The sequence below is a fragment of the Gossypium hirsutum genome, chromosome A01 (assembly GCF_007990345.1).
Source record: "Gossypium hirsutum isolate 1008001.06 chromosome A01, Gossypium_hirsutum_v2.1, whole genome shotgun sequence".
Classification (NCBI taxonomy): Eukaryota; Viridiplantae; Streptophyta; class Magnoliopsida; order Malvales; family Malvaceae; genus Gossypium; species Gossypium hirsutum.
Window position 1 is genome coordinate 8,248,906 of NC_053424.1, and position 21,535 is coordinate 8,270,440.

The 21,535-nt window shown below is 31.5% G+C and overlaps 3 protein-coding genes and 2 long non-coding RNA genes across 5 annotated transcripts; 4 read left to right on the forward strand and 1 right to left on the reverse strand.

Moving 5' to 3' along the window:
- The first annotated feature begins 1,143 nt into the window (after positions 1-1,143).
- On the forward strand, positions 1,144-2,483 carry LOC107917951 (stem-specific protein TSJT1). Its single transcript, XM_016847392.2, has 3 exons — positions 1,144-1,524; positions 1,604-1,965; positions 2,063-2,483. The coding sequence occupies exons 1-3, from the start codon at positions 1,313-1,315 to the stop codon at positions 2,254-2,256; spliced, it is 768 nt and encodes a 255-aa protein (XP_016702881.1). The 5' UTR covers positions 1,144-1,312; the 3' UTR covers positions 2,257-2,483.
- A 751-nt stretch (positions 2,484-3,234) lies between these two features.
- LOC107917814 (uncharacterized) lies at positions 3,235-7,443 on the forward strand. The gene is made up of 4 exons (XM_016847148.2): positions 3,235-3,895; positions 5,145-5,627; positions 6,287-6,787; positions 6,964-7,443. The coding sequence occupies exons 1-4, from the start codon at positions 3,350-3,352 to the stop codon at positions 7,045-7,047; spliced, it is 1,614 nt and encodes a 537-aa protein (XP_016702637.2). The 5' UTR covers positions 3,235-3,349; the 3' UTR covers positions 7,048-7,443.
- Positions 7,444-10,107: 2,664 nt separating this feature from the next.
- LOC107916953 (uncharacterized) lies at positions 10,108-11,484 on the forward strand. Its single transcript, XR_001689651.2, has 2 exons — positions 10,108-10,458; positions 10,864-11,484. It is a non-coding gene; the product is annotated as an uncharacterized lncRNA (long non-coding RNA).
- A 2,337-nt stretch (positions 11,485-13,821) lies between these two features.
- Positions 13,822-15,099, forward strand: LOC107916874 (uncharacterized). Its single transcript, XR_001689627.2, has 2 exons — positions 13,822-14,518; positions 14,829-15,099. It is a non-coding gene; the product is annotated as an uncharacterized lncRNA (long non-coding RNA).
- A 5,072-nt stretch (positions 15,100-20,171) lies between these two features.
- Positions 20,172-21,013, reverse strand: LOC107917590 (norbelladine synthase). Its single transcript, XM_016846913.2, has 2 exons — positions 20,678-21,013; positions 20,172-20,582 (listed from the first exon to the last, which is right to left on the reverse strand). The coding sequence occupies exons 1-2, from the start codon at positions 20,925-20,927 to the stop codon at positions 20,299-20,301; spliced, it is 534 nt and encodes a 177-aa protein (XP_016702402.2). The 5' UTR covers positions 20,928-21,013; the 3' UTR covers positions 20,172-20,298.
- Between the last annotated feature and the right edge of the window lie 522 nt (positions 21,014-21,535).

A 21,535-nucleotide genomic window follows, 5' to 3' on the forward strand; every position in this document is an offset into this window, starting at 1 on the left:
TGACTTCTAGATGGTCCTCTCTCGAGGAGAATGCACCTATTAATAGTGGTAACCTAATAGAAGGTTTAACTGGATAGTAAAGGATGAATGGTCCCCCCCTCCCTCCTTTTCAATTAGTGACATGAGGCATGCGAGTAGTCGATTACTGAGTGATCATTATGACTATTTAAGGTGGAGGGTCATTCACAGTTGCCTCTTTGTCTGCTTCTCATGATGTTACGTGTCCCAATCAAGGTAGAAGTATAATAATTTTCTTCTTAATTGAGAGGTAGGTTATAAAGTGACATGGGTCGAGACCGTCTGTAGATTGTTTTTGTGAGTGGTAGCTATTGAAGATAAAGTATCAGGTGCCAGCTTGGAACGGTTCACCCTTACAAGGCGAAGAGCAAATGACCTAATTTTAATTTGATTTTTGAATTAAATAATTTGAAATTTAATGATAATTAAAATAATATATTTTTCTAAATCCATCTACTTAAATATCCAAGTATGATCATTAAAATTTTAAAATTAGATTAATGATTAAATTGATTATATTATATTCTTTAGTTTAATCGGTGTGATTAATTCAATTAAATAAATTATTAAAGATAAAAGAAACATGATAATACATAAATGAGTACCCACTATGTGTAAAAATAAAAGGAAAAGAGATAAGGTTTATTGTTTTTTCCACAGAATTAAACCAATGAAAAAAAAGTGAAATACAGTGTGCCATTAATGATTAATCCACAGATCACCATAAATAAATACATTTCTTTTTCCTAGCTGCAACATATGGTTTTACTAAGTCTTCCCTTGCCAAACCATGTCCTACTTTTCCCAATATTTTAACATTTTAATACATTAAATCTTGAAATTCATTGAAAAATGCAAGAATTAAGACACAAACAGAATGAAGGAAGGAACACAGTTTGAGCTCATCCACTTAAGGTGTTATTTTGCTTCTGGAAAATCAACAAAAAAATTTCTCAATAATAGAAGTTTAACATCAACTACTAGTCAAATTAGATAGAAAAGGACAAAAGAAGCCCTCAATGATGGCAGCTAGGAAAAGAAAGCAGCAGTTTTCCACATTCAGACAAAATATAATAATTGTTGTCAGTAAAACAACTAAAACTAGAGAAATTTCAGAACAAGATAAGAATACATTGGGGTCCGAGAATCCTTATCCATCACCAGTTTAACTTTTACCACTTCCATTTAATGTTCCCCACAAAGTGATGAGAATTCACACTATAAATTGTTATTCAACCCTTCAAACTCCCATCTCTACTTCCATTTCATCTGCCATCAATTTGCTTTGAAGATCATGTTGGCTATTTTTCACAAGGCATTTGCTAATCCACCAGAGGAGCTGAATAGTCCAGCTTCTCATAAATCTACTAAGAAGCCTAAACAGCCTGAAGAAACCCTAAATGATTTCCTATCTCATCACCCTCACAACACTTTCTCCATGAGCTTTGGCAACGCTGCTGTTTTGGCTTATGTCCGCCATGAACGTGCTGCTTCAGTTCATCAGAGGTAAAGTTTTGTATGGAAAATTAATTGCTGGTATTATTATGAAAGAAAAGATATCAATAGTTTACAGTTTTGTTTGCAGGTTGTTTTGTGGGTTTGATGACATATACTGCCTTTTCTTAGGGAGCTTGAACAATCTATTTATGCTGAATAGACAGTATGGTCTTTCCAAAGGGAGCAATGAGGCGATGTTTGTGATTGAAGCATATAGGACACTAAGGGATAGGGGTCCATACCCTGCTGATCAGGTTGTTAAGGATCTTGAAGGAAGCTTTGCCTTTGTGATCTATGACAGCAAGACTGGAACCGTGTTTGCTGCACTGGGGTCTGATGGTGGAGTGAAGCTGTATTGGGGGATTGCAGCTGATGGCTCTGTGGTCATATCTGATGATTTAGATGTCATTAAAGAAGGGTGTGCCAAATCCTTTGCTCCTTTCCCAACTGGTACTTCACAGGCTCTTTTTTTTTTTTTAATTTCTGTTTTGGTTGAATTTAGTTAACCTAAGAAAGGATTGATTGGGGATGTTTGTGTGGGTTGCAGGATTCATGTTCCACAGTGAAGGGGGGCTGATGAGCTTTGAGCATCCAATGAACAAAATCAGGGCAATGCCGAGGGTAGACAGTGAAGGAGTGATTTGTGGTGCTAATTTCAAGGTTGATGTTTACAGTAGAGTTAATAGCATTCCACGAGTGGGCAGTGCAACCAATTGGACTGATCACTGGGATTCCCATTAATTAGTATTTAAAAAGAGGAGAGAGAAGCAAAATTAAACATAAGAGAGATGCCATGAATATGCTCTAGACAAACACCGGGGTTTCTTCTGTTTTTCATCCTAGTTGTTGGTTTTTCTTTTGGTACTTTTCTATGTTATATGTTGGTTGTGTTGGTTTAATTTCTTTGGGATATTATAGTTTCAATCTTAATTCCAATTTATAAATGTTGTACCCAATATCCAAATCAATGCGTTTGTGATCCAAACTGTCCTTTGGTCCCAATACATATTATGATTTTCCAATTTAAACATTATCATTATTTCACATCACAATCAATTTCATTTAATCATTATCACACTTCCGACTTGTTTTTGATTTATGTACGTACCTTTAGCTTACCTCCATAAAATTGTTTATGACGTGTACCAAAAACAAAATTGTTCGTCGAGTGTCGAGTGGCTGTTCAATTTATCCACTGATCATGGGTTTAATTTCTGTCCATAGAATATATTTTATGACTAGTTAGTTGTAAAGGATATGTGATTTAAATCACCTTATTGTTAAGTTTTTTTTTTTTTAACTTTCGCCTAGGTAACTTCAATTAATGTTCGATGACCAGGACAGATTAGAATCTAATAATAAGTAGAATATAAATAAGTTAATTTAATAGTTAAGGTAAAAAATTAGAAAAAAAATTATTCGAATTTTAGTTTGTGATGATTAAGCTGTTTCATAGGAAAGAAATTAAATTGTAGAAAAGAATTGGTGTTTAGAGTGTGAACATAAATAGTCATATAATATTAATTTTAACAATTTAATAATTTAATTAAAAATTTTTAAATAGTTTGATAATTAAATTATAAATTTTTTAAATAAATGATTAAAATAAAAATTTACTCATAATTTAATATTAATAATATTTTAATTCACCCAAAAAAATGTAAAAATCTTTTTAAAATTAAGAAATATATATAAAATAAAAGTGAATCTTAAAAAGAAAATAAAAAAGAATCAAGGAAAAAAAAAACGCATGATTGGCAATGGGCCAGTAATACTATCTTTCAGCCCCCAATTCCTCACTCGCGCTTCGTTTCGGTTCTTGTAATTACCACCAATGCCCGGAAGTGACCCGATACCCGACCCGGAAACCCTACAACCCGGCAATGCCATTGATCTCGATGGTGAAGATTACGATGACGATGAAGACGATGCTATTGAAGAAGACGGTGAAGATGAAGATGAAGATGAAGACGAATACGAAGAAGACGAAGATGAAGATGAAAACGACGACGTCCTGTTTGAACCCGCCACTCCCCGCGCGGTGAAGCTGAAAATGGACACACTAGTCCGACGTATGTTGACCGGCCCCGTTCCGATTCACGTTCACAACGTGATCATCAAAGGGAACACGAAGACCAAAGGCTACATAATCGAAACCCAGGCGTCAGAGGCTTTGAAGAAAGCCACCACGATGCAGGACCTGTTGCGAGCATCGGACGCTGTGAATTCGAGGCTGAAATCCCTCGGTCTCTTCGATTCGGTTGCGATCACGCTCGATTCAGGTCCGCCGGAGATTCCCGGGAGCGTCAACGTTATTATTAAGGTCGAGGAAGCGAGGAATCGGGTATCTGGAGAGATTGGAGCTTATACGAATGCTGAGGTACATCTGCTTAGCTTTTCTTTTGCTGGTGATTGAGTTATTGTGAATATATTAATGTAATTGGGTAGAATTTTAGATGCATAAGGCGATAAAAATTATTAAAATTGTTTCTTGCCTTAGAAAAAAATGCTTGCCGTTGCATTTTAATTGGGATAAAAGAGCCAAATTTTGGTCTAAACTAAGGTAGAAGTAAGCTTAAGCTCTTAAATCTTAAAATTTAGGTCTTCTGAGTTTGGTGTTGAGATGTGTTACAGAGATAAAATGAGTGTTGCTGCGCCTAAGTATTACTCAAGAAAAACACCTCAGACTTATCCAGGCGAGGCTCTTTCAATCAGGCGTGTGCCTAGGTGTGCCTTTTTGTAAGGTGATAGGCGTGTAAAAAAGGCCCGGCTGATTGAATTCCTCTTTAAATCCTTTTATTTTTCACTGTTTTCATTTGATATTACGTTTACTAGTAAGAAAGGGATCATATCGAACTCTATACTTCTCAATGTATGAGCATTCAACAACAGACACTGACTAAAAGGATATCATGTATAGTGACCAATAGAAAAACTGCATGTTTCATAGATAAACTAAACCACACTTTAGAGTTTACTATATGTCTTAAGCTTTGTATATTATATATACACACAGACTTGTAAAAAGTAAACTCACGCATATATGTATTGCGCTCTACTTCACTCAGGCTAGCACTTTTTGTTGCACCTTGTGCCTGAGGCAATGTTAGAGTTCTGCTGCCTAGTGCGCTTTGTGGCCTTGACAACACTGTTCAACAGCAAACATTGACCATAAGGAAATCATGCATATTGACCCACAAAAAAATTGCATGTTTCATGGATAAACTAGATAACATTTTAGAGTTTACTATATATCTTAAGTTTTAAATATATACACGCACAGACTTGCAAAAACTCGTACATATACGTATTGTGCTTTACTCCACTCAGGCTAACGCCTTTTTTTTTTTTGTCTTGCACCTGAGGCAATATAAGGATTCTAGCACCTTGTGTGCGCCTTGTGCCGTTGACAACACTTGAATCTGGATTTCTGATTTAGTCTTATTGTTGAATTCTTACTTTGTGATATGCTCACTCTTTAGCATTTTCTTAGCCACTCTAGTTTGGGAATTCTTAGCTAATTTATATTTGCAGAAGGTTACGAATAAAAGAAACATATGTTATGGAATATATACATATATTGCTGTATTTCTGTTTTGTTGAATTATAATTGTCTGATCTTTTTGTAGGCTAAATCTTCCTCAGTTGAAGGATCCATTAAGTACAAGAATTTGTTAGGGTTTGGGGATCTATGGGATGGTTCAATTGCTTACGGTTTTGACCGCACAGCGGAGGTAAGTGCTGGTGTATATTTGCCCAGATTGAAAACGTTGGTAGCTCCTGTGACGGTTCGCGCATACTTGTTGACCCAAGATTTGCTGACCTTTTCTTCTTACAAAGAGCGTTCCATTGGACTTTCTCTTGGCTTATTTTCGAATAGATTTCACAACTTGGAGTACCACCTTGCATGGCGTAACTTGGTAGATCCATCTCAAATGTCCTCATCTGTAAAGATGCAGCTTGGACATGATTATCTTTCATCCTTGACGTATACATTAAAAATTGACAAGAGAAATTCTCCTGTGAGGCCAACTAAAGGATATGCTTTTATTGCTAAAACTCATATTGGTGGCCTTGCACCTGATAGTCAAAGCTTAAGATTCCTGCGCCAGGTTTGATACTAAGCATGGACTTCTTATTGCAGGTTAAGTTGAATGTATATTGTCATACTGTTATCAGTTTGGAGTTTAGACTTTGATGTAGAATAGCTTTTGTGTGCTATGTTTTCATGTGAAGTAGACGGAAGAGTGTTAGGCTTAGGAATTATTATCTATCCTTGTATATGCATGTTCTTTTATTTGTGTGCATGAATTCCATATTTTTATTCGAAACCTTCAGGAAGCTTATTTCCAGAAGTGTGAGCATTAATGGTGCAATTGACTGCTAGATGGAAGTTTAGTGCAATTGACTGCCAGATGGAAGTTTACGTATTGTGGGGCTTTTCTTCTTTAATGTGCTAAGTTAGTTTATTTTTATGAGGAAATAATGTCTTATTTTGTTTCCCTTGATGTGGAATACTGGCTTTGCCATTTAATCACAGGCATAAAAGCATCTTATCTAAACTCGGCTTATCTTTCTGGGTCTCTAGTATCTGAATTTTGTGTATGAATACAAATGACCATGTGAATTTGCCACTGTTTTTCATGATTATATTTGGTTTCTTTTTGTTGTAGACCTTTCATGTTATCATTGTTGTTATATAGACTAGCTGTTAGCTATTGTACAATTTTGCTGTCAATTTACTTCTACAACTCACCTGATTTTCTAACAGGAGTTCGATCTTCGATGTGCTATCCCACTTAGATTTTATCATGCAGCTCTTAATTTTGAGATTTGTAGTGGTGTTATTTTTCCATGGGGGAGTGGGTTCTTAAACAGGACTACATCCATACCAGAAAGATTCTTCTTAGGTGGCAATCTATCTCCAGTTTGTGCTTTAGGGGGGCCAAAAGCATCATGGGGATTTAAGACAAGGGCAACGAGTTCCTATGAACCTAAAAGTCAGATTGATGATGAGATCGCTGATGTTGCTAGTAGGGATTCTCTTGGAGGAAACTTTACTGTTACTGCTCTAGCAGACCTTTCATTTGACCTTCCAACTAGGTGGTTTAGAGAAAGGGGAATCCATGCACATGTCTTTGCTTATGCTGGAAATGTTGCCATGTTAACAGAGAATGAGTTCCGAAGTTTCTCCATGCAGAAGTTCATAGGCTCATTAAGAAGTTCAGCTGGAATTGGCATTGTCATTCCTACAAACCGATTTTGCATGGAGGTTAATTTTTTTGGCCCTTTTATTTAAAATTTTAAACCTAAGCAGCAGAGAATTGGATAGAAAGAATGGCTTAGAATTCAAAATGTGTACATTTCTATTAGCCAACTCTTTTGGGTTTTTGATTGTCATTTTTGACATGGTATATGTGCTGCTGACATTCTTGATTCATTTGCCAGCTTAATTATTGCTACATACTGAAGAAATTTGCTAATGACCATGCAAAGGCTGGCTTTTGGCTAACCTTCTCTCGGCCATCGTAGAACGTTGAACTTTTCTGCTAGGTTGGCATCTGGTAACATTGGTTGCACACGGTATTACACTGAAGCCTGCCATTTGAAGCAGTTAAGTTATTTGGAGACCTTGGCAGTTCTGCTTCTTCAACAGTTACTCGTGTTTCCCTTTTTTTCCTCAATAATGGGAGGGATTATAACTGCATTTCAGTGATAGAACTGATAGGTTTGCTTTGGTTACTGATGACATGGTTTTCTTTTGGGAGCATTACTCTTTTCTTTCCTCATTTGTCCAGATATCTTGTTTATCATTGTGTTATCTGACGTTTCGATGGCCGGTTTGTACGGCTTTGGATAATGATTTTATGTTGTTGAGCTGAAAACAAAGGAATAAATAGAAAGAATCCCTATTGTTTTTGCTGTAAAGGTTTTTTTTTTTTTTTTGAATACCATAATTTGATATTTATGCTGAAAATTGAAATGAGGTGAATCCATGTGAAGGTTCTTTAATGATAAACACCGCTCACAACATACACCATCTATACCATACAATTCACAATCATTAGATTAGATGAATTAACTGCTATTTAATAAATTGAAAATTTTACCTAACTTTTCTTGTTTCTTTTTTGAGTTAAATTTAACTCTTAAAAAGAATTCTATTTTTAATAAAAATATTAATTAAAACTTGAATTTTTAAACATGGTAATTCATGTTAATTTTTATACGACAAATAGTATTATGTCATTATGAAGTACATGTGAGTCATGAAAATTAATGTTTTAGTTAGCATTTCGGTTAAAATTATGATTCGACACTTTTTGAAAAGTTAATGATTAACTAAATTGACAAAAAATATAAACATCAAGGGATAAATTTATCATTATACTATTATTTTATTTTGTATAGTTTTAAATAAAAGTTAAATATAAAAATTTGGATATCTAATAATTTAGCAAATAAAGAAGAGATAATTGATTTCAAATATATTGTTTTAAATAAAATTAACTTAACATTTTTAACCTATAACAATCGGCCTACTTATTTTATTCAAAATATGAGAAAAAATATATATATCAATTAAAAAGCTAATGGAATTATAAGCACATTTTTAAAAAAATTAAATATTAAAAAATTTCATTAAATCAAATACACCCTAAATCTGTACAGGTTTAATTGGCAGCCATGAGGAGGATAGGCGTCAATTAATGTTTCATAAAAATGTGAGAAAGATTAAAATGCAAAAGAAAAGGAGAAAGGCAATCATCTCCTTCACAAGAAAGTTGGTTTTAATATTATGAATCAAGTGATTAGTTAATTAAGTAACAAAATACTTTTGTTTAATTAAAGTTTTAATTCACATAAGATTCAATTAAGTAACAAAATGTAATCCTGGATTTGATATTGTAAACAAATTCAACTTGAATTGGCTTTATATTATCCAACAAGCTTCCCATTTGGTCATGGCCATTAAAAGTGTCTGTCCCAAAGCAATAAAATTGCTTATTTAATCCATTAGATGACAAATGATTTCAAGGGAGATTTTTAATCTCTATTTTATAATTTAAAGGATTGATTGAATTATTATCCCTCACTTCAAATTTTGTTGTGAAATTATCATAAATTATTTAAAGTAAAATTTAAAAGGGACAAACAATGAAAAACATACGAAAGGACATTTGAAGTAAATACTCATTTTTATTATTGAAAATCCCTTTTCAATTTTTTTTTTCGATTTGCATGCCGTTATTTCATTGAGCACAGAGATTTTAAATAAATCTCTTTAATTTTTCTCGAAAATCAGGAACAATGATTAAAAATTTTATATTTTTATCAAAAATCTGAATAATTTTCAATAAAAATAGTACTTTATGGGTTTCAAGACCCTTGCACCAAAGAGGTCGTGCGTTTCCGAGTATTTGAAGGAAATGATGCAAGCAAAGGGGCATGATGACTTTCTTCCATTTCTTATTTTTTGGTAGGGTTTTATTTTTTAAAAAAGAGGGAGAACGAATGTTTTTGCTTGTTAGTTCCAGATATTAGGTGAAACCATAAGAATTGAGAGAACACGAAAGAAGAAATTAGGAAGAGTTGAAAGAAATATATATTTTTTTAAAATATTATTAAAAAATAAAATTTCAATTATGTAAGAATAAATTTATAATTAATTGAATAATAATTTTTAATCCAGTTTTTTTTTAAGATTAGAAATTATTATTTAATTAATTCATTAATTTATTGACACGTTTAGAAAAAAAATTATAAGAATTTATAATTAGTGAATAATTTTATAATTTTTATTAGAAAATTATCGAGGAAATAAACATAATACAACAAAACGTGATGCGCTAATATACAGTACATCAACATTTCTTTTTTGTCTTTCCTTGAAGTTGCCTTACGTTCTTTTTAACCTTTAATTATTGTTTATAAAGTATTTTAACCCATACCTAATACCTTTAATTAAAATGTCTCAAATTTTAATAATTCTAGCTACACATATTAGCTTTTATTGTCGTCCGCAAATATTTCTTGATACCAACATTTTTTAATATTGAGAAATTCTAGGATGTGTTTCGATTTGCTTTGTTTTAAGCTTTTCAATGTTTAAAAATTATTTTATTTAGGTAAAAGTTTTGAAATATTTCAAAATTTGTAAATTGTTTTAAAATGGGATTTCAGCAACTCAATTTCTTGGATGAATTTCATTTGTTTAATAGTTTTTTTTTACTTATACAAGTTATGACAAATCAAATCTGACTTATTATTCACTGTAACGTGTTTAGGTGAAAATTTATATTTGAATATGAAGTTTATAGCAAAACCCAAAACCCTAAAATGTAAATCATAAACCTTATGCTAAATCATATAACCTAGACTTCTTTAACCTTGCATCTTAAACAAGTAATCCAAACCTTTAAATTAGGAAAAAGAAGAAACCAAAATACAAAAAAACTTGTACAATTTGTAGATCAAACATGAATCACAAACCAACTTTTAAAATTTTAATATTTATATAAATTTATTGATAACAAAATTAATTACAAAATATGATTCAATTTAATTATGGCTCCCCACCGGATTTTTGGTCTAACTTTTGATCCCATTGAAGACATTGATACTAGGGCTCCTTTTGTTTGGTTGTAAAAGCTTTTCTGAAAAATATTTTTAACCTTTTCCACCATTTGTTTGGTGGAAAATAAATTCTCACCGTAAAAGCTTTTCCAAAACACGGGAAAATGATGCCTTCTTCTGGGAAAATGTTTTACACTTTTTTTTTTCCCGGTAAGACATTTTCCAATCGATTTTCCCTTCACATTCCAACACTCTGCTAAATCTTCTCCCCTTTCCTCTTCCCCTTCCCCTTCCCCTTCCCCTTCCCCTTTCCCTTTCCCTTTCCCTTTCCCTTCCCCTTGGGTTGCAAATCAGTGCCATTGTCAGGTACCCTCCTTTATATTCTCTCTAGTCTACCCATTTTTATCTCTTGGATGATTCTGATCTTTGTTATCTATCTTTCTTTTTTTTTTTCAATCTCTTAGCAAATTTGCATAACGATCCAAGAATTATTTGTCCTGTTTAAGCAGTACAACTAGTGCAGTAGGAATTTACAGATTGCGCCTATTATCACCCTCATTGATATGCACTTTTTTTGAGTTGATCTCCATTCTTGTTTTTGTTTTTATCTTTTAATTCTTTTTCTCGCTATTCTCATTTTACTGTAGTTGATTTGGGTAAATATTATGGTTAGGCTTGAGTGGTGTAATCCTTACCTAGAAATCAACATTTCCTGTAGTTCTTATATAATTGAGAAGCAGAAAGGAATGAGCAAAGCATCCTTGGTTTTAGTCTTGCAGATTCTTGTCAAATGCCCATTGACACGCTGCCATCCATGACCCAAAGTATGAGAGCAAGTAGGTCTTCCTTTAGCTCTAGCAATGGGCATGAAGAAGTTCATTTTCACAGTGTTGCTTCTATTTCAAATGGGGATGACTATGATATGTGAGCAAATAAACCTATGATATTTTCTGACCAATTGTGATTGTATAATATTTTCATGTGTGTTTTATCGTGCACTAATTGACTTGTAAGATTGGTTTATATGATGCAAAGTAATTGCACCTTTGTCTATTCAGTTGAAGTATAATATTTCACAGAAATGATGTATACAAGATGGCTGATTAGGTTGTGAAAAGTTATATTGACTTTGTTCACTTCTAATCTTGGTTTACAGGTTCATAGGTTGGAGAATTTGTATTATGAAACATAGGGTTTTGTGAGGAGTAATGTAATTTTGTTGTAGGCTATATTAATATAGATGTAATGTAATTTAGCTAATGACAAAGAAGATGGTTCAAATTTGAACTAGTTTTGCATATTCATTTTGATTTTATTAATATAGATGTAATGTAATTCAGTTGATGCCAGAGAAGATGGTTCAAATTTGAACTGGTTTTGCATCTTCATTTTGATTCTATTGGCAATAATAGATGGTCCCATTTACCTCCTTTTAAATAGAATGGAAGATTATTTGACCATTTTTCAACAAAATTTTATTTGTTCTCTAATTGACATGGAATCTTTTACTGTGTATTTTTAGAATAAAGAACAAACAGAGCCATTACCAAAGAAGCATAGGAGATACTAAGGCCATTGAAGTTTGGATTTTAAGTATACCATCTTTCATTGGTCACTAACAACAAGATGATAATGCTAATACAGGAATGCTCCTTTCCTTGTGGGCATAACCTGTGTATTAATGGATTTTTGTAATTTTTTTTACCTTTTCCTTGTGCAAGTGCCTTGTGTAACATGGTTATATTTATGTATGTATATGTACATGTAAAAAAATTGTGAATTCAGTCATAATGTTGTAGTTTGGTTTACACACTTTGTTTAGTGAACTTAGCTAAACAATTAAATGAAAAGAAAAACTCAAATATATGTTTGTTTCATTTAAAATAGTTTTTTTTAAATAGTTTTTTTTTTGAAATATTTTCAAGAAAGTGAATTTAGCTAAACAATTAACAGACAAGAAAAATTCAAATGTATGTTTGTTTCGTTTAAAATAGTTTTTTTAAAATAGTTTTTTTGAAATATTTTTAGGAAATCTACCAAACAATAGAAAATATTTTACATAGATTCAACCAAACACTAGAAAATATTAGCTTTTTCAGAAAAGAAAATTATTTTCTAGAAATTATTTTCCGGAAGCCATTTTCAGTCAAACAAACGGAGCCTAGGTGTGGTCTACATTTCTACATAATCCAATACATTTTGGTTGACTGATGTCCCTGAGGTTTGGTTGACTGATGTCCCTGAGGTCTATTTCATTGTGTATTCTAATTGGTTGAGATTGACTTTTTAAATCTTCACATTGTTTCAATTTTGACACAATTTGTAAATCTTATGTTGTTCTTAACACTCCTCATATCAATAAACTATGAATATAGAATCAAATTCTATAGAAATTATCAACATATTTTGTGCAATAGACGTGAACCTTATTTCGTGCATCAACAATAACAATGTATAGACATGGGTATTGTAGCAGTTAAAAGTGCCTACTATCGAAACCATTTTTTTTGAAAATGGGAGTCCGCTTTGTTTGAAAATGAAAATTAAAATGGGAGTCACCACTGATCTTTATTATTTAAGTGTGATCGAATCACCTAGAAATTTGGTTATTTTAATAAAATATTTGATTCACTAAAACAATGATTTTTGGTCTACAAAAATTAAGAAAATGGATTCGGGAGTCGGTTACGTGCGAGGAAGGATTAGCGCCCTCGTCACTCCCAAAATTGATACTTAGTCAATTAATTAATGTCTTAATGCCGAGAGTTGAAATTTTAAAAGAGTTTTAAAAAGCACAATCCCTTCTTTATTCACGTTCATACAAAATAGGCTTGAATTAAGTAGAAACGAGCATCAAAGGCATACTCGTCCCGAGATAGCAAGATGCCACATCCTGTAAGTTAGGATGTGACGTTTGAACCCTCGAGAACAAGTTTGCCTTTAATTTTTATCGCAACTTTGTATACTTTGAAATTTAAAAGGATATTTAGCTATTTAGGTTTAACAAGAAAATCGAAACCTCGTAAGTTAGAGTGCGATTTCTTGAATTCTCGAAACACGAAATATTGCCTTACTTTGAGGATTTTCCTTTTGAATAATAACGAGCATGACGTTTAACGATGTGCGTTTATTTTATTTGGAATAAAAATAAAACGGTCTATATTGGATAAATACATTTGAGTTTAATACGCGATATGATTTAAACGAAATAAAATAAAATGTAATATAGAGCATGGCAAAAATCACACAACACATATTATCTAGACACCAACAATAATAATTAAAGGAATGAAATAAATAACATTAAGCCATTTAAAATGAATAATGAAACAATTTTAAATAAGTAATACATAAAAAATGTTTAAAATGGATACTATAAAAAAGCAACTTAAAGGAAAGAGTATAAAACAACTAAAAATCATTAATTTACCAAATAATAAAATAATATATATATATGGCAACTTAAAATAAATAATTTAATAAACAATTTAAAATGTATAAAAAGTTTAACAAAACTAATATGTGAAAAATAAATTTAAAATAATATATATAAAAAATATATATAAAACAATTTAATATAAGTAATATATGAAATCTTAAAGTAAATAATAATAGAACGATTTAAAATAAGTAATATAAAAAACTTAGAATAAATAATAGTTACAAACAGTTTTATTAAAAAGAATGAATAAATAAATGAAAAAAAAGAGATTAGGGACTAGATTGAAATCAAACTCAAACTTAGGGTACAAATTGGAAATAAAAAAAACTAAAGAGGATCAAAATGAGATGCGCCGAAACAAGTGGGGGACAAATGGACAAATAGTCCAATTTTAGGACACGTGTCCCTTCCCCATAGCTTGGCGTACTCGAGACTAAATCGAACTATGCGAGAAATATTTGGGCAAAATTTAAAAGAAAATAAAAGGTAAGTAAAAGGACTAAATTACAGCGTACTGTGAAGGTAGAGGGAACAAAGGGACAAATATCCCAAAAGGGCAAAACGCGCGGATCCCCTCTGAAGAGGGTGGGTCGCGCGCGGGTATGCCAAAAACGACGCTGTTTCAACGTTGGTGTCCCAGGTGCAAAACAGCACCGTTTTGCCTTATTATTTACGTTAAAAAATTTCATTTTTTTTTTCATTTGCTTCTTTTTCTTTAAAAAAGAACAACAAACACCTCCTTTTCCCATTTCTCTCTTCGGCTAGGGTTTTGAAACCCATCATCGCCGCCGTCGTCACGGCGCCACCATGGGCGGTGGTTGAGGCAGTGCGAGACGGGCTTTCTGGCCCTTTTTTAAGACACCCCCGAAGGCCATGCCTTCTCAGTCCAAAAAGTGCGGAAGAAAAGGGTCTCTTCCCTCCCTATTTGATCCGATCCCGACGACGGAGGAGAGACCTCCAGCTACGTAACCACAGGCGATTCCGGTGAGATCCTCTTCTCTTTCCTTTTATTTATTTTATGCCTTTCTTTTTAGAAATAATTTTGTTCAAAAAATAAATAAAAATAAAAGGAAAACAGGAAATGAAAAGAACAACAAAAATAAAAAATCAACCTTGTTAAACTTCTGTTTTTTCTTTTTGATTTACTCGTGCGCGTAAAAAAGTACAAATGGGAAGAATCGAGCTCTTATAACCGATTAAGATGACTATTCACTTCATATTTTTGTTGTTTTTTGCTTGGTTTCTTCTACTGCTTGTGTATTGCTCTTTGTTTCACATTTACTTCTTGTTGCAGGTGTCAGAGAGGCGTGGGACGCGTGAAGGGGTGGCGTGCTTGGAGAAATGGTACTGGTCAGGGGCGTGGTGGCCGAGGGGAGGCCAAACATTCGGCGGCAGCATGCTTGGGTGCTAGGGCTACTACTGTTTTATTTTCTTTGTAATGGGTTAGGGTTAGCTTTTTAGGTTTTGGGCTGGTAGTTTGGTCTTGATTGGGCTGTGTTATTTGTTGTAATTGCACTCTTAATTTGGACATTTTATTTATAGGTTTGGGTTTTAATTTTGTTTTATTGACCTGAGTCAAAATTGGTTATTACACCTACATTCACATTGCTCCTTATTTAGATTAACTTTAAACGACCTTAGTGGTACTTATCATATTGGATCAACTAACTCTTCAACTATATATGTGTTATTCGAATGAGAGAATTCAATGTCAAGAAGGTATTGGTAGTGTTCATAAGATATTAAAGTATTGAGAATTTGAGTATCGAAGTTGAAGCCCATCTTACAAAAGATTATGTAGCAAGTTGTTAATAATTGATTATTTAGAGTAGGAAATTTGTCCATATATATATATATATATATATATTTTTTTTTTGGTTTTTAATTAAACTAGGAATTCGACTATTGGTTTTTATTATTATTTTAATATAAAAACATTTCTCTTATAATTCATTAATTATATTTTATAATTAAATATGCATGACTAGAACATGATTAAATCATGTCAAGAAACGGAAAACCGCGTGAAAGATTTATGATGGATATAAATATTCTTCAATATATACTATTATTATGCCTCGGTCAAATTAAATTTCGATAAAAAATTTAAAATGAGAAACCCAGTAAAATAAAATAAAATAAAAATTATTTTAGATAAATTTTAGATGAAAAATATAAAAAATACAATAAAAAATTAAACTCATAACTATTAAAATAATAAAATACTTACCTATAATTAAAAATGCAAGTTATTGAAAATAAATAAAACATGTAATGTAATACCCTGAAAATTTTTACAGTAAGATATTATCATTGATATAGTAAAATAAGGAAATAAAGTGACATAAAGGGAAACTTTGAGTTATGTCAATATTAAGAAGTATATTATGATATATTAATTCAAGAAAGGACTAAATTGTAAAAGAGAGAAAAGTTTTGTTGCACAAGAGTAAATACTCAAAATTTAAGGGGTTAAGTGTAAATATGAAAAAGTTGAAGGACCAATAGTGTAAATATTTTAAGAGTGGAATGATCTAGAAACTAAGGAAAATGGATGAATTAGGACCAAATTGAATAGGTGAAGAACTATGAGGGACTAAATTGCAATTTTACCAAAATTAAATGATGACTCAAGGATGGAATTTTAAAAGATAATAAAGGGCAAAATGGTCAATTGGAAGAGAGAGAAATCTAGAAAGTAATGATGATGTTGATGACATTTTATGATTATTTAATTAGATATATATTATTTTAATGAGATATTTTATTATTATTTTATTATTAATTATATAGTATAAAAGGAAGGAAAGATGAAGAATTTTCATCATCTTTCCATGCATGCAGCCAAAGTTAGAAGAGAAGGAAAAGAAAGAAATTTTCTTTTTTTTACAATTTGGTCCTTCCACCAAAAATTCACCATTTCCACCTAGAAATCAAAAGAATTTCCATTGCTACTAAGAGAGAGAAATGTTAAGGAGACCATGGGGAGTTAGAATATCAAGTTGAATTCAAGAAATAGAAGCTGGAGGAGAGAGAAAATAAGTTAAAGATTAGTATCAATAGAACGAGGTAAGTATATCAAGATTTCAATATGTTTTTAAGTTTGTTATTATTGATAAAACATGGAAATAATGTTATAGTAGAGTTTTCTTACATAAGGTCTTATGTTCTTGATATGTTAGTGAAGAGAAAATAAGAGAAAGTGATGAGAAATGGTGAAGAAAAAGAAAATAAGGATGTTATAACATGGTAATTAATATCTTGTATTAAAACAGTTTTGGACAGCAGCAGTAGTCTAAGTTTGAAAAATCATCAAATATTATAGAAATCTAATTATAGGATGAATAAAATATGAAATTAAATCTTATTAAGTCTAGTTTCTTATAGAAGAAATGATGTAAGCAATGGAATTGTAAATCATGAGATATGATGAATTTTGTGAGACAAGGTCAGAATGATTTCGGGTTTCCCTGTTCTGAATTTGTAAAATCATAAAAAATGGATAAAAATAATTAGTGGCTTAAATTTATATTTTTAGAATCCTGAATGAGTCTATTTTCAATAGAAACAAACATGAACATCATTCGAATTCTGTACGAGGAGATAATTAATTTTTAGTGAAGAAGGGTCAGAACTGTCAGACAGCAGAACAGGGGTAACTTTAAAGAATAAACTGTACTTATTGGCTGAACCAAAAATTCTGAAAATTTTATGGTAATAAGATATATGAGTCTAGTTTCAGGTAAAATTAGCGGATCTTAATTTTGAGTTCTATAGCTCCAGATATAAATAATTTAGTGACTATGACACAGATGGACAGCTTGAATATTCATAAAAGTAAATAATAAAAATTATGGATAATGTTACTTACAAGTGTGTTATCTACATTAAGGATGTGGAATGGAGAGGAGGAGGAGGAAAAATATGTATGAATATTCATCTAGCATGACTAATTTGCATATTTTAGGCTCAGGGACTAAATTGAATAAAAGTAAAACTTTATAGGCAATTTTGTAAAAATGTCAAAAATGACCAAATTGCATGAAATGCATTATTTTATTATTTAAATTACAAAATTGAATGAAATTATTAATTTAGTTCAAGATCGGGGGGAAAACATGTTTTAGGGATTAAATTGAAAAGTGTTGAAATTATGGAAAATTCTGATATTTTATAGAATTCATGGACTGTTATCAATATATATGAGAATAATAGCTGGAAATAAGGATTAAATTGCAAGAATTTTATTTTCCTGACCCTAAGGAAGAAATCGTCATTAATTAAAAGTTTAGGGGCAAAATGGTAATTTTACCTAGAGCATTAATTAAATGCATTAGAATATGAAATGAATGAAAATGATGATCAAATTTATTTATAAAGATCCGGACGACTCAAATATGAGATTTGATCGTGGAAAAGAAAAGATATCGGATTAATGAAATTATAAACACAAACAAGCAATGAGGTAAGTTTGTGTAACTTGAATTGTATTTTAAATACTTGAAATATGTGATTATGTGATGAAAATATGATTTGAATGTTCAATTCATGATATTTGATAAAATATTGATAATACTCGATATAAATTGAAAATAAATCCCGGTTGAATGAAAGGAAAATTCGATGGATCTCTGAAAAGGAATTGACGGTAAAAAGGATCTAGCCCGGACGGGTGATCCTATCCTGATATAGCCCTCCCGAAGAATACGTGTAAATGGATTTAGCCCGGACGGGTAATCCGAATTAGGGTCTAAATTTAGCCTGGACTGGTAATTCAGATCCAAGCTCATTAGAGTAATTGTCGTTGCAGGGGATTTAGCCTGGACTGGTAATCCTGACAATACTCTATGAGTTTATATTATAGGGGTTTAGCCTGGACTGGTAATCCCACTGTAAGGATGAGGTTCGCGGGAGTGTGCTCTCTGATATGAAATGTGTAAGACCATGGTTGAAAGATACCATGGCAACCTGATATGAAATGTGTAAGACCATGGTTGAAAGATACCATGGCAGCCTGATATGAAACGTGTAAAATCATGGTTGAAAGATACCATGGCAGCCTGATATGAAACGTGTAAGACCATGGTTGAAAGATACCATGGCAACATGACGGGAAATAAATAAGACCATGGTTGAAAGATACCATGGCAGCGTGACATGAAATGAATAAGACCATGATTGAAAGATACCATGGCAACATGACAGAAAATGAGTAAGACCATAGTTGAAAGACACTATGGCATCATGTCAAAGATAAATAAGACCGTGGATGGGAGACGCTATGACATCTGTTGAACAATTGATATTCAGGTAATATGTATCAGATGACGAATGGTTATATGAAATAATTATAAAGATAGATAAACGAAATAAGTATAAGTACATGGAATATAATTTATGTTAAGTTTGATATAAACTATTACCGGAATAAATATACATAAAATATATGGAAATGATAGAGCATGAAATATTGATATAATGAAATGAATGATATATGCTTATGAAGAAACGGTAAGTATTTAAATTTTTTTTTAGTGATCTATAAATGGTAGTAATTCTCCAAAACCCTGTTCTGGCAACGGATACGGGTTAGAGGTGTTACATGTAACATTCAAAGAAATTTAAAAACATGTAATATATATATCTATACTATATATAAAGTGACTGATTGAGTTAGTATCACGAGTTAATTCAACATTAATTTAGTTATGAAATTACTAAAATTTTGGACTCCAAAATTTATGATTTTTTTCGTTGAATACCTGCCTTTGCCTTGTACTTTTCTTAGTGTCCCCCTAAATTCCTCAAAATCAAACGTAATGAAAAAGAGGTTTTTTTTATTTTAAATGTATACAGGATTATTATTTTATCCATCCTTAGTTAAATAAAAAACCCTTCTCCAATTAGGTATAGGATAATATCATATATATTTTTAGAGTGTAATAATAAAAATACTTAGCACCACTCTCGTTTTATTTATGGAATTTTTTGTTCTACTGTGGTGAAAAGAATAATTATCCATACTAAATTATAGTCTACATTTATTCATACTAGATGATGGTGCATTTGAGTGAAAATATATGCATAAAAAATTATATAAAAATTAAATGAAATTAAGTAGAAAAAAATTTAGGATTGTGCCTTATATCCAAATTCTATTGTAATAATAATTTATATAAAATATAAAAATATTTAATATAAATACATTCAAATTAAGTAAACTTTTTTAATTTTTTTCAATAATTGACTCGTGGCATCAACTAATTTAGAAGCTTAAATAACAATATAAATACATTTATATATAAAGAAAAATCTCAAAACTATGAATGAACTTTGATCTAATGTATAATGTTTTCATAATTTTATACATGAAATTTTGGTTTAATTCAATTTTCACAATTCACTCACATAATTATTAATATAACATCATTTTAAGTTTATATATTATATAAACAAATACTTATATTTACCCAATATAATGAAATATATATTTTTTAAAATATGCTAGATTAAATCAAAATTAAAGTTATTATATATATATATGAACCACAATTAAATTTCATGTTTATCATTATATCAAATCAAAATTCATATATCCAAAGTTCATATGTATTTTTAAAATTTATCACTATGTATATGTTGAAAACTCATAATTTTTTTTAATATTTTTTTAATTATACATAGTGAGGGCAAAATTTTCTAGCACAATGAAAATTCAACCCTCCATCACCATCAGTCTGTTAAATTAAACTGATATTATAATCTTAAGCATCATTTTTTGAACTTTCTAGATATCTTTTAGCAATTTGTGCAGCAGCTGCTAAGAGTTGGATATTAGGCTTTGGATCATTAGCTTCAAACTCTTCCTTCACAGCATAACCGATGTCTGATCTGATAATGCATGAATCACTGGTTTTCTCAATGATGTCAAGTCGAACAATTTGAACCGAGCAACCAATTGCAAGACACCCTCCTTCCAATCCCTTTGCCACTTTCACCTTCTTTTCATCATCAATCTTAATGAATCTTTCAGTATAGCTTGAGTTGCCTGGTTAGATTGATATAAAAAATGGGTTTTAAAAAGACTTGATCATATACTAACTTAGGTAAAAAAGAAGGGAATTGGTAGAATATATAGAGTACCTGGAACAAAAGTGAGTTTGAGGATAGTTCCAACACCACCATCACCTTTCAAAACTTGAACACTTTGGATCACAGTTTTGAGCTCTCGAGCAGTAAGCATGGAAATCCCAAGGTGCCTATAAAGCTCCCAAACCCTACTTGCTGCCACATTTACTTCAAGTTCATTGGTAAGATGCTTCAAATCTTTGGACTCAACTCCCATATAACAAGAGAAAATAAGAAAGCAAATCAAAGAAACTTGCTTCAACATTTCTGCAAATCTGTGTTTACTTTTTATATATGGACTTTGGCTTGCCTTTCGAACCTTGGGTTAATAAGTTTTAACCCTGTAAGAATGATATTCAATGGGTGCAAGTAACGGGGTTTAAATAGAATTAGAGTGGAGATGAGGATGGGCCAAGCTAAATGCATTAAATGTGCATGGTTTGATTGACAAGTTGAAGTCATTGATGATAACATTAATGCAAACCCAATAAGGTCAGGTCTCCAGTGGAACAGGTCTTGGCCAATAATAACGGCTGCTGTCTGCCTATTACACTAAATTCATGAACCATTCTACCCAAATTAAGCAGATAGAATTCAAGAACCTTACGTTGTACAAGATCTCTCTTTTTGGATTCATCAAAGGGATTATGATATTCAAAACCCAGCTTTTTGACTAATTAATTCAAATGTTTGTTGGCATTTACCTAAAGTTATTTAGATGTTACGAAAAAACCAAATGAAATGGTTGATATTTGATGATTATATTCTGCGTGTAAATTGTTGACACCTTGAGAAGTTTGATAAGAAAATTTAAATCCAAGTTCTTTTTTCTCCACAAAACTTGTAATTTATTGAAAAGGTAAGAAGAATCTT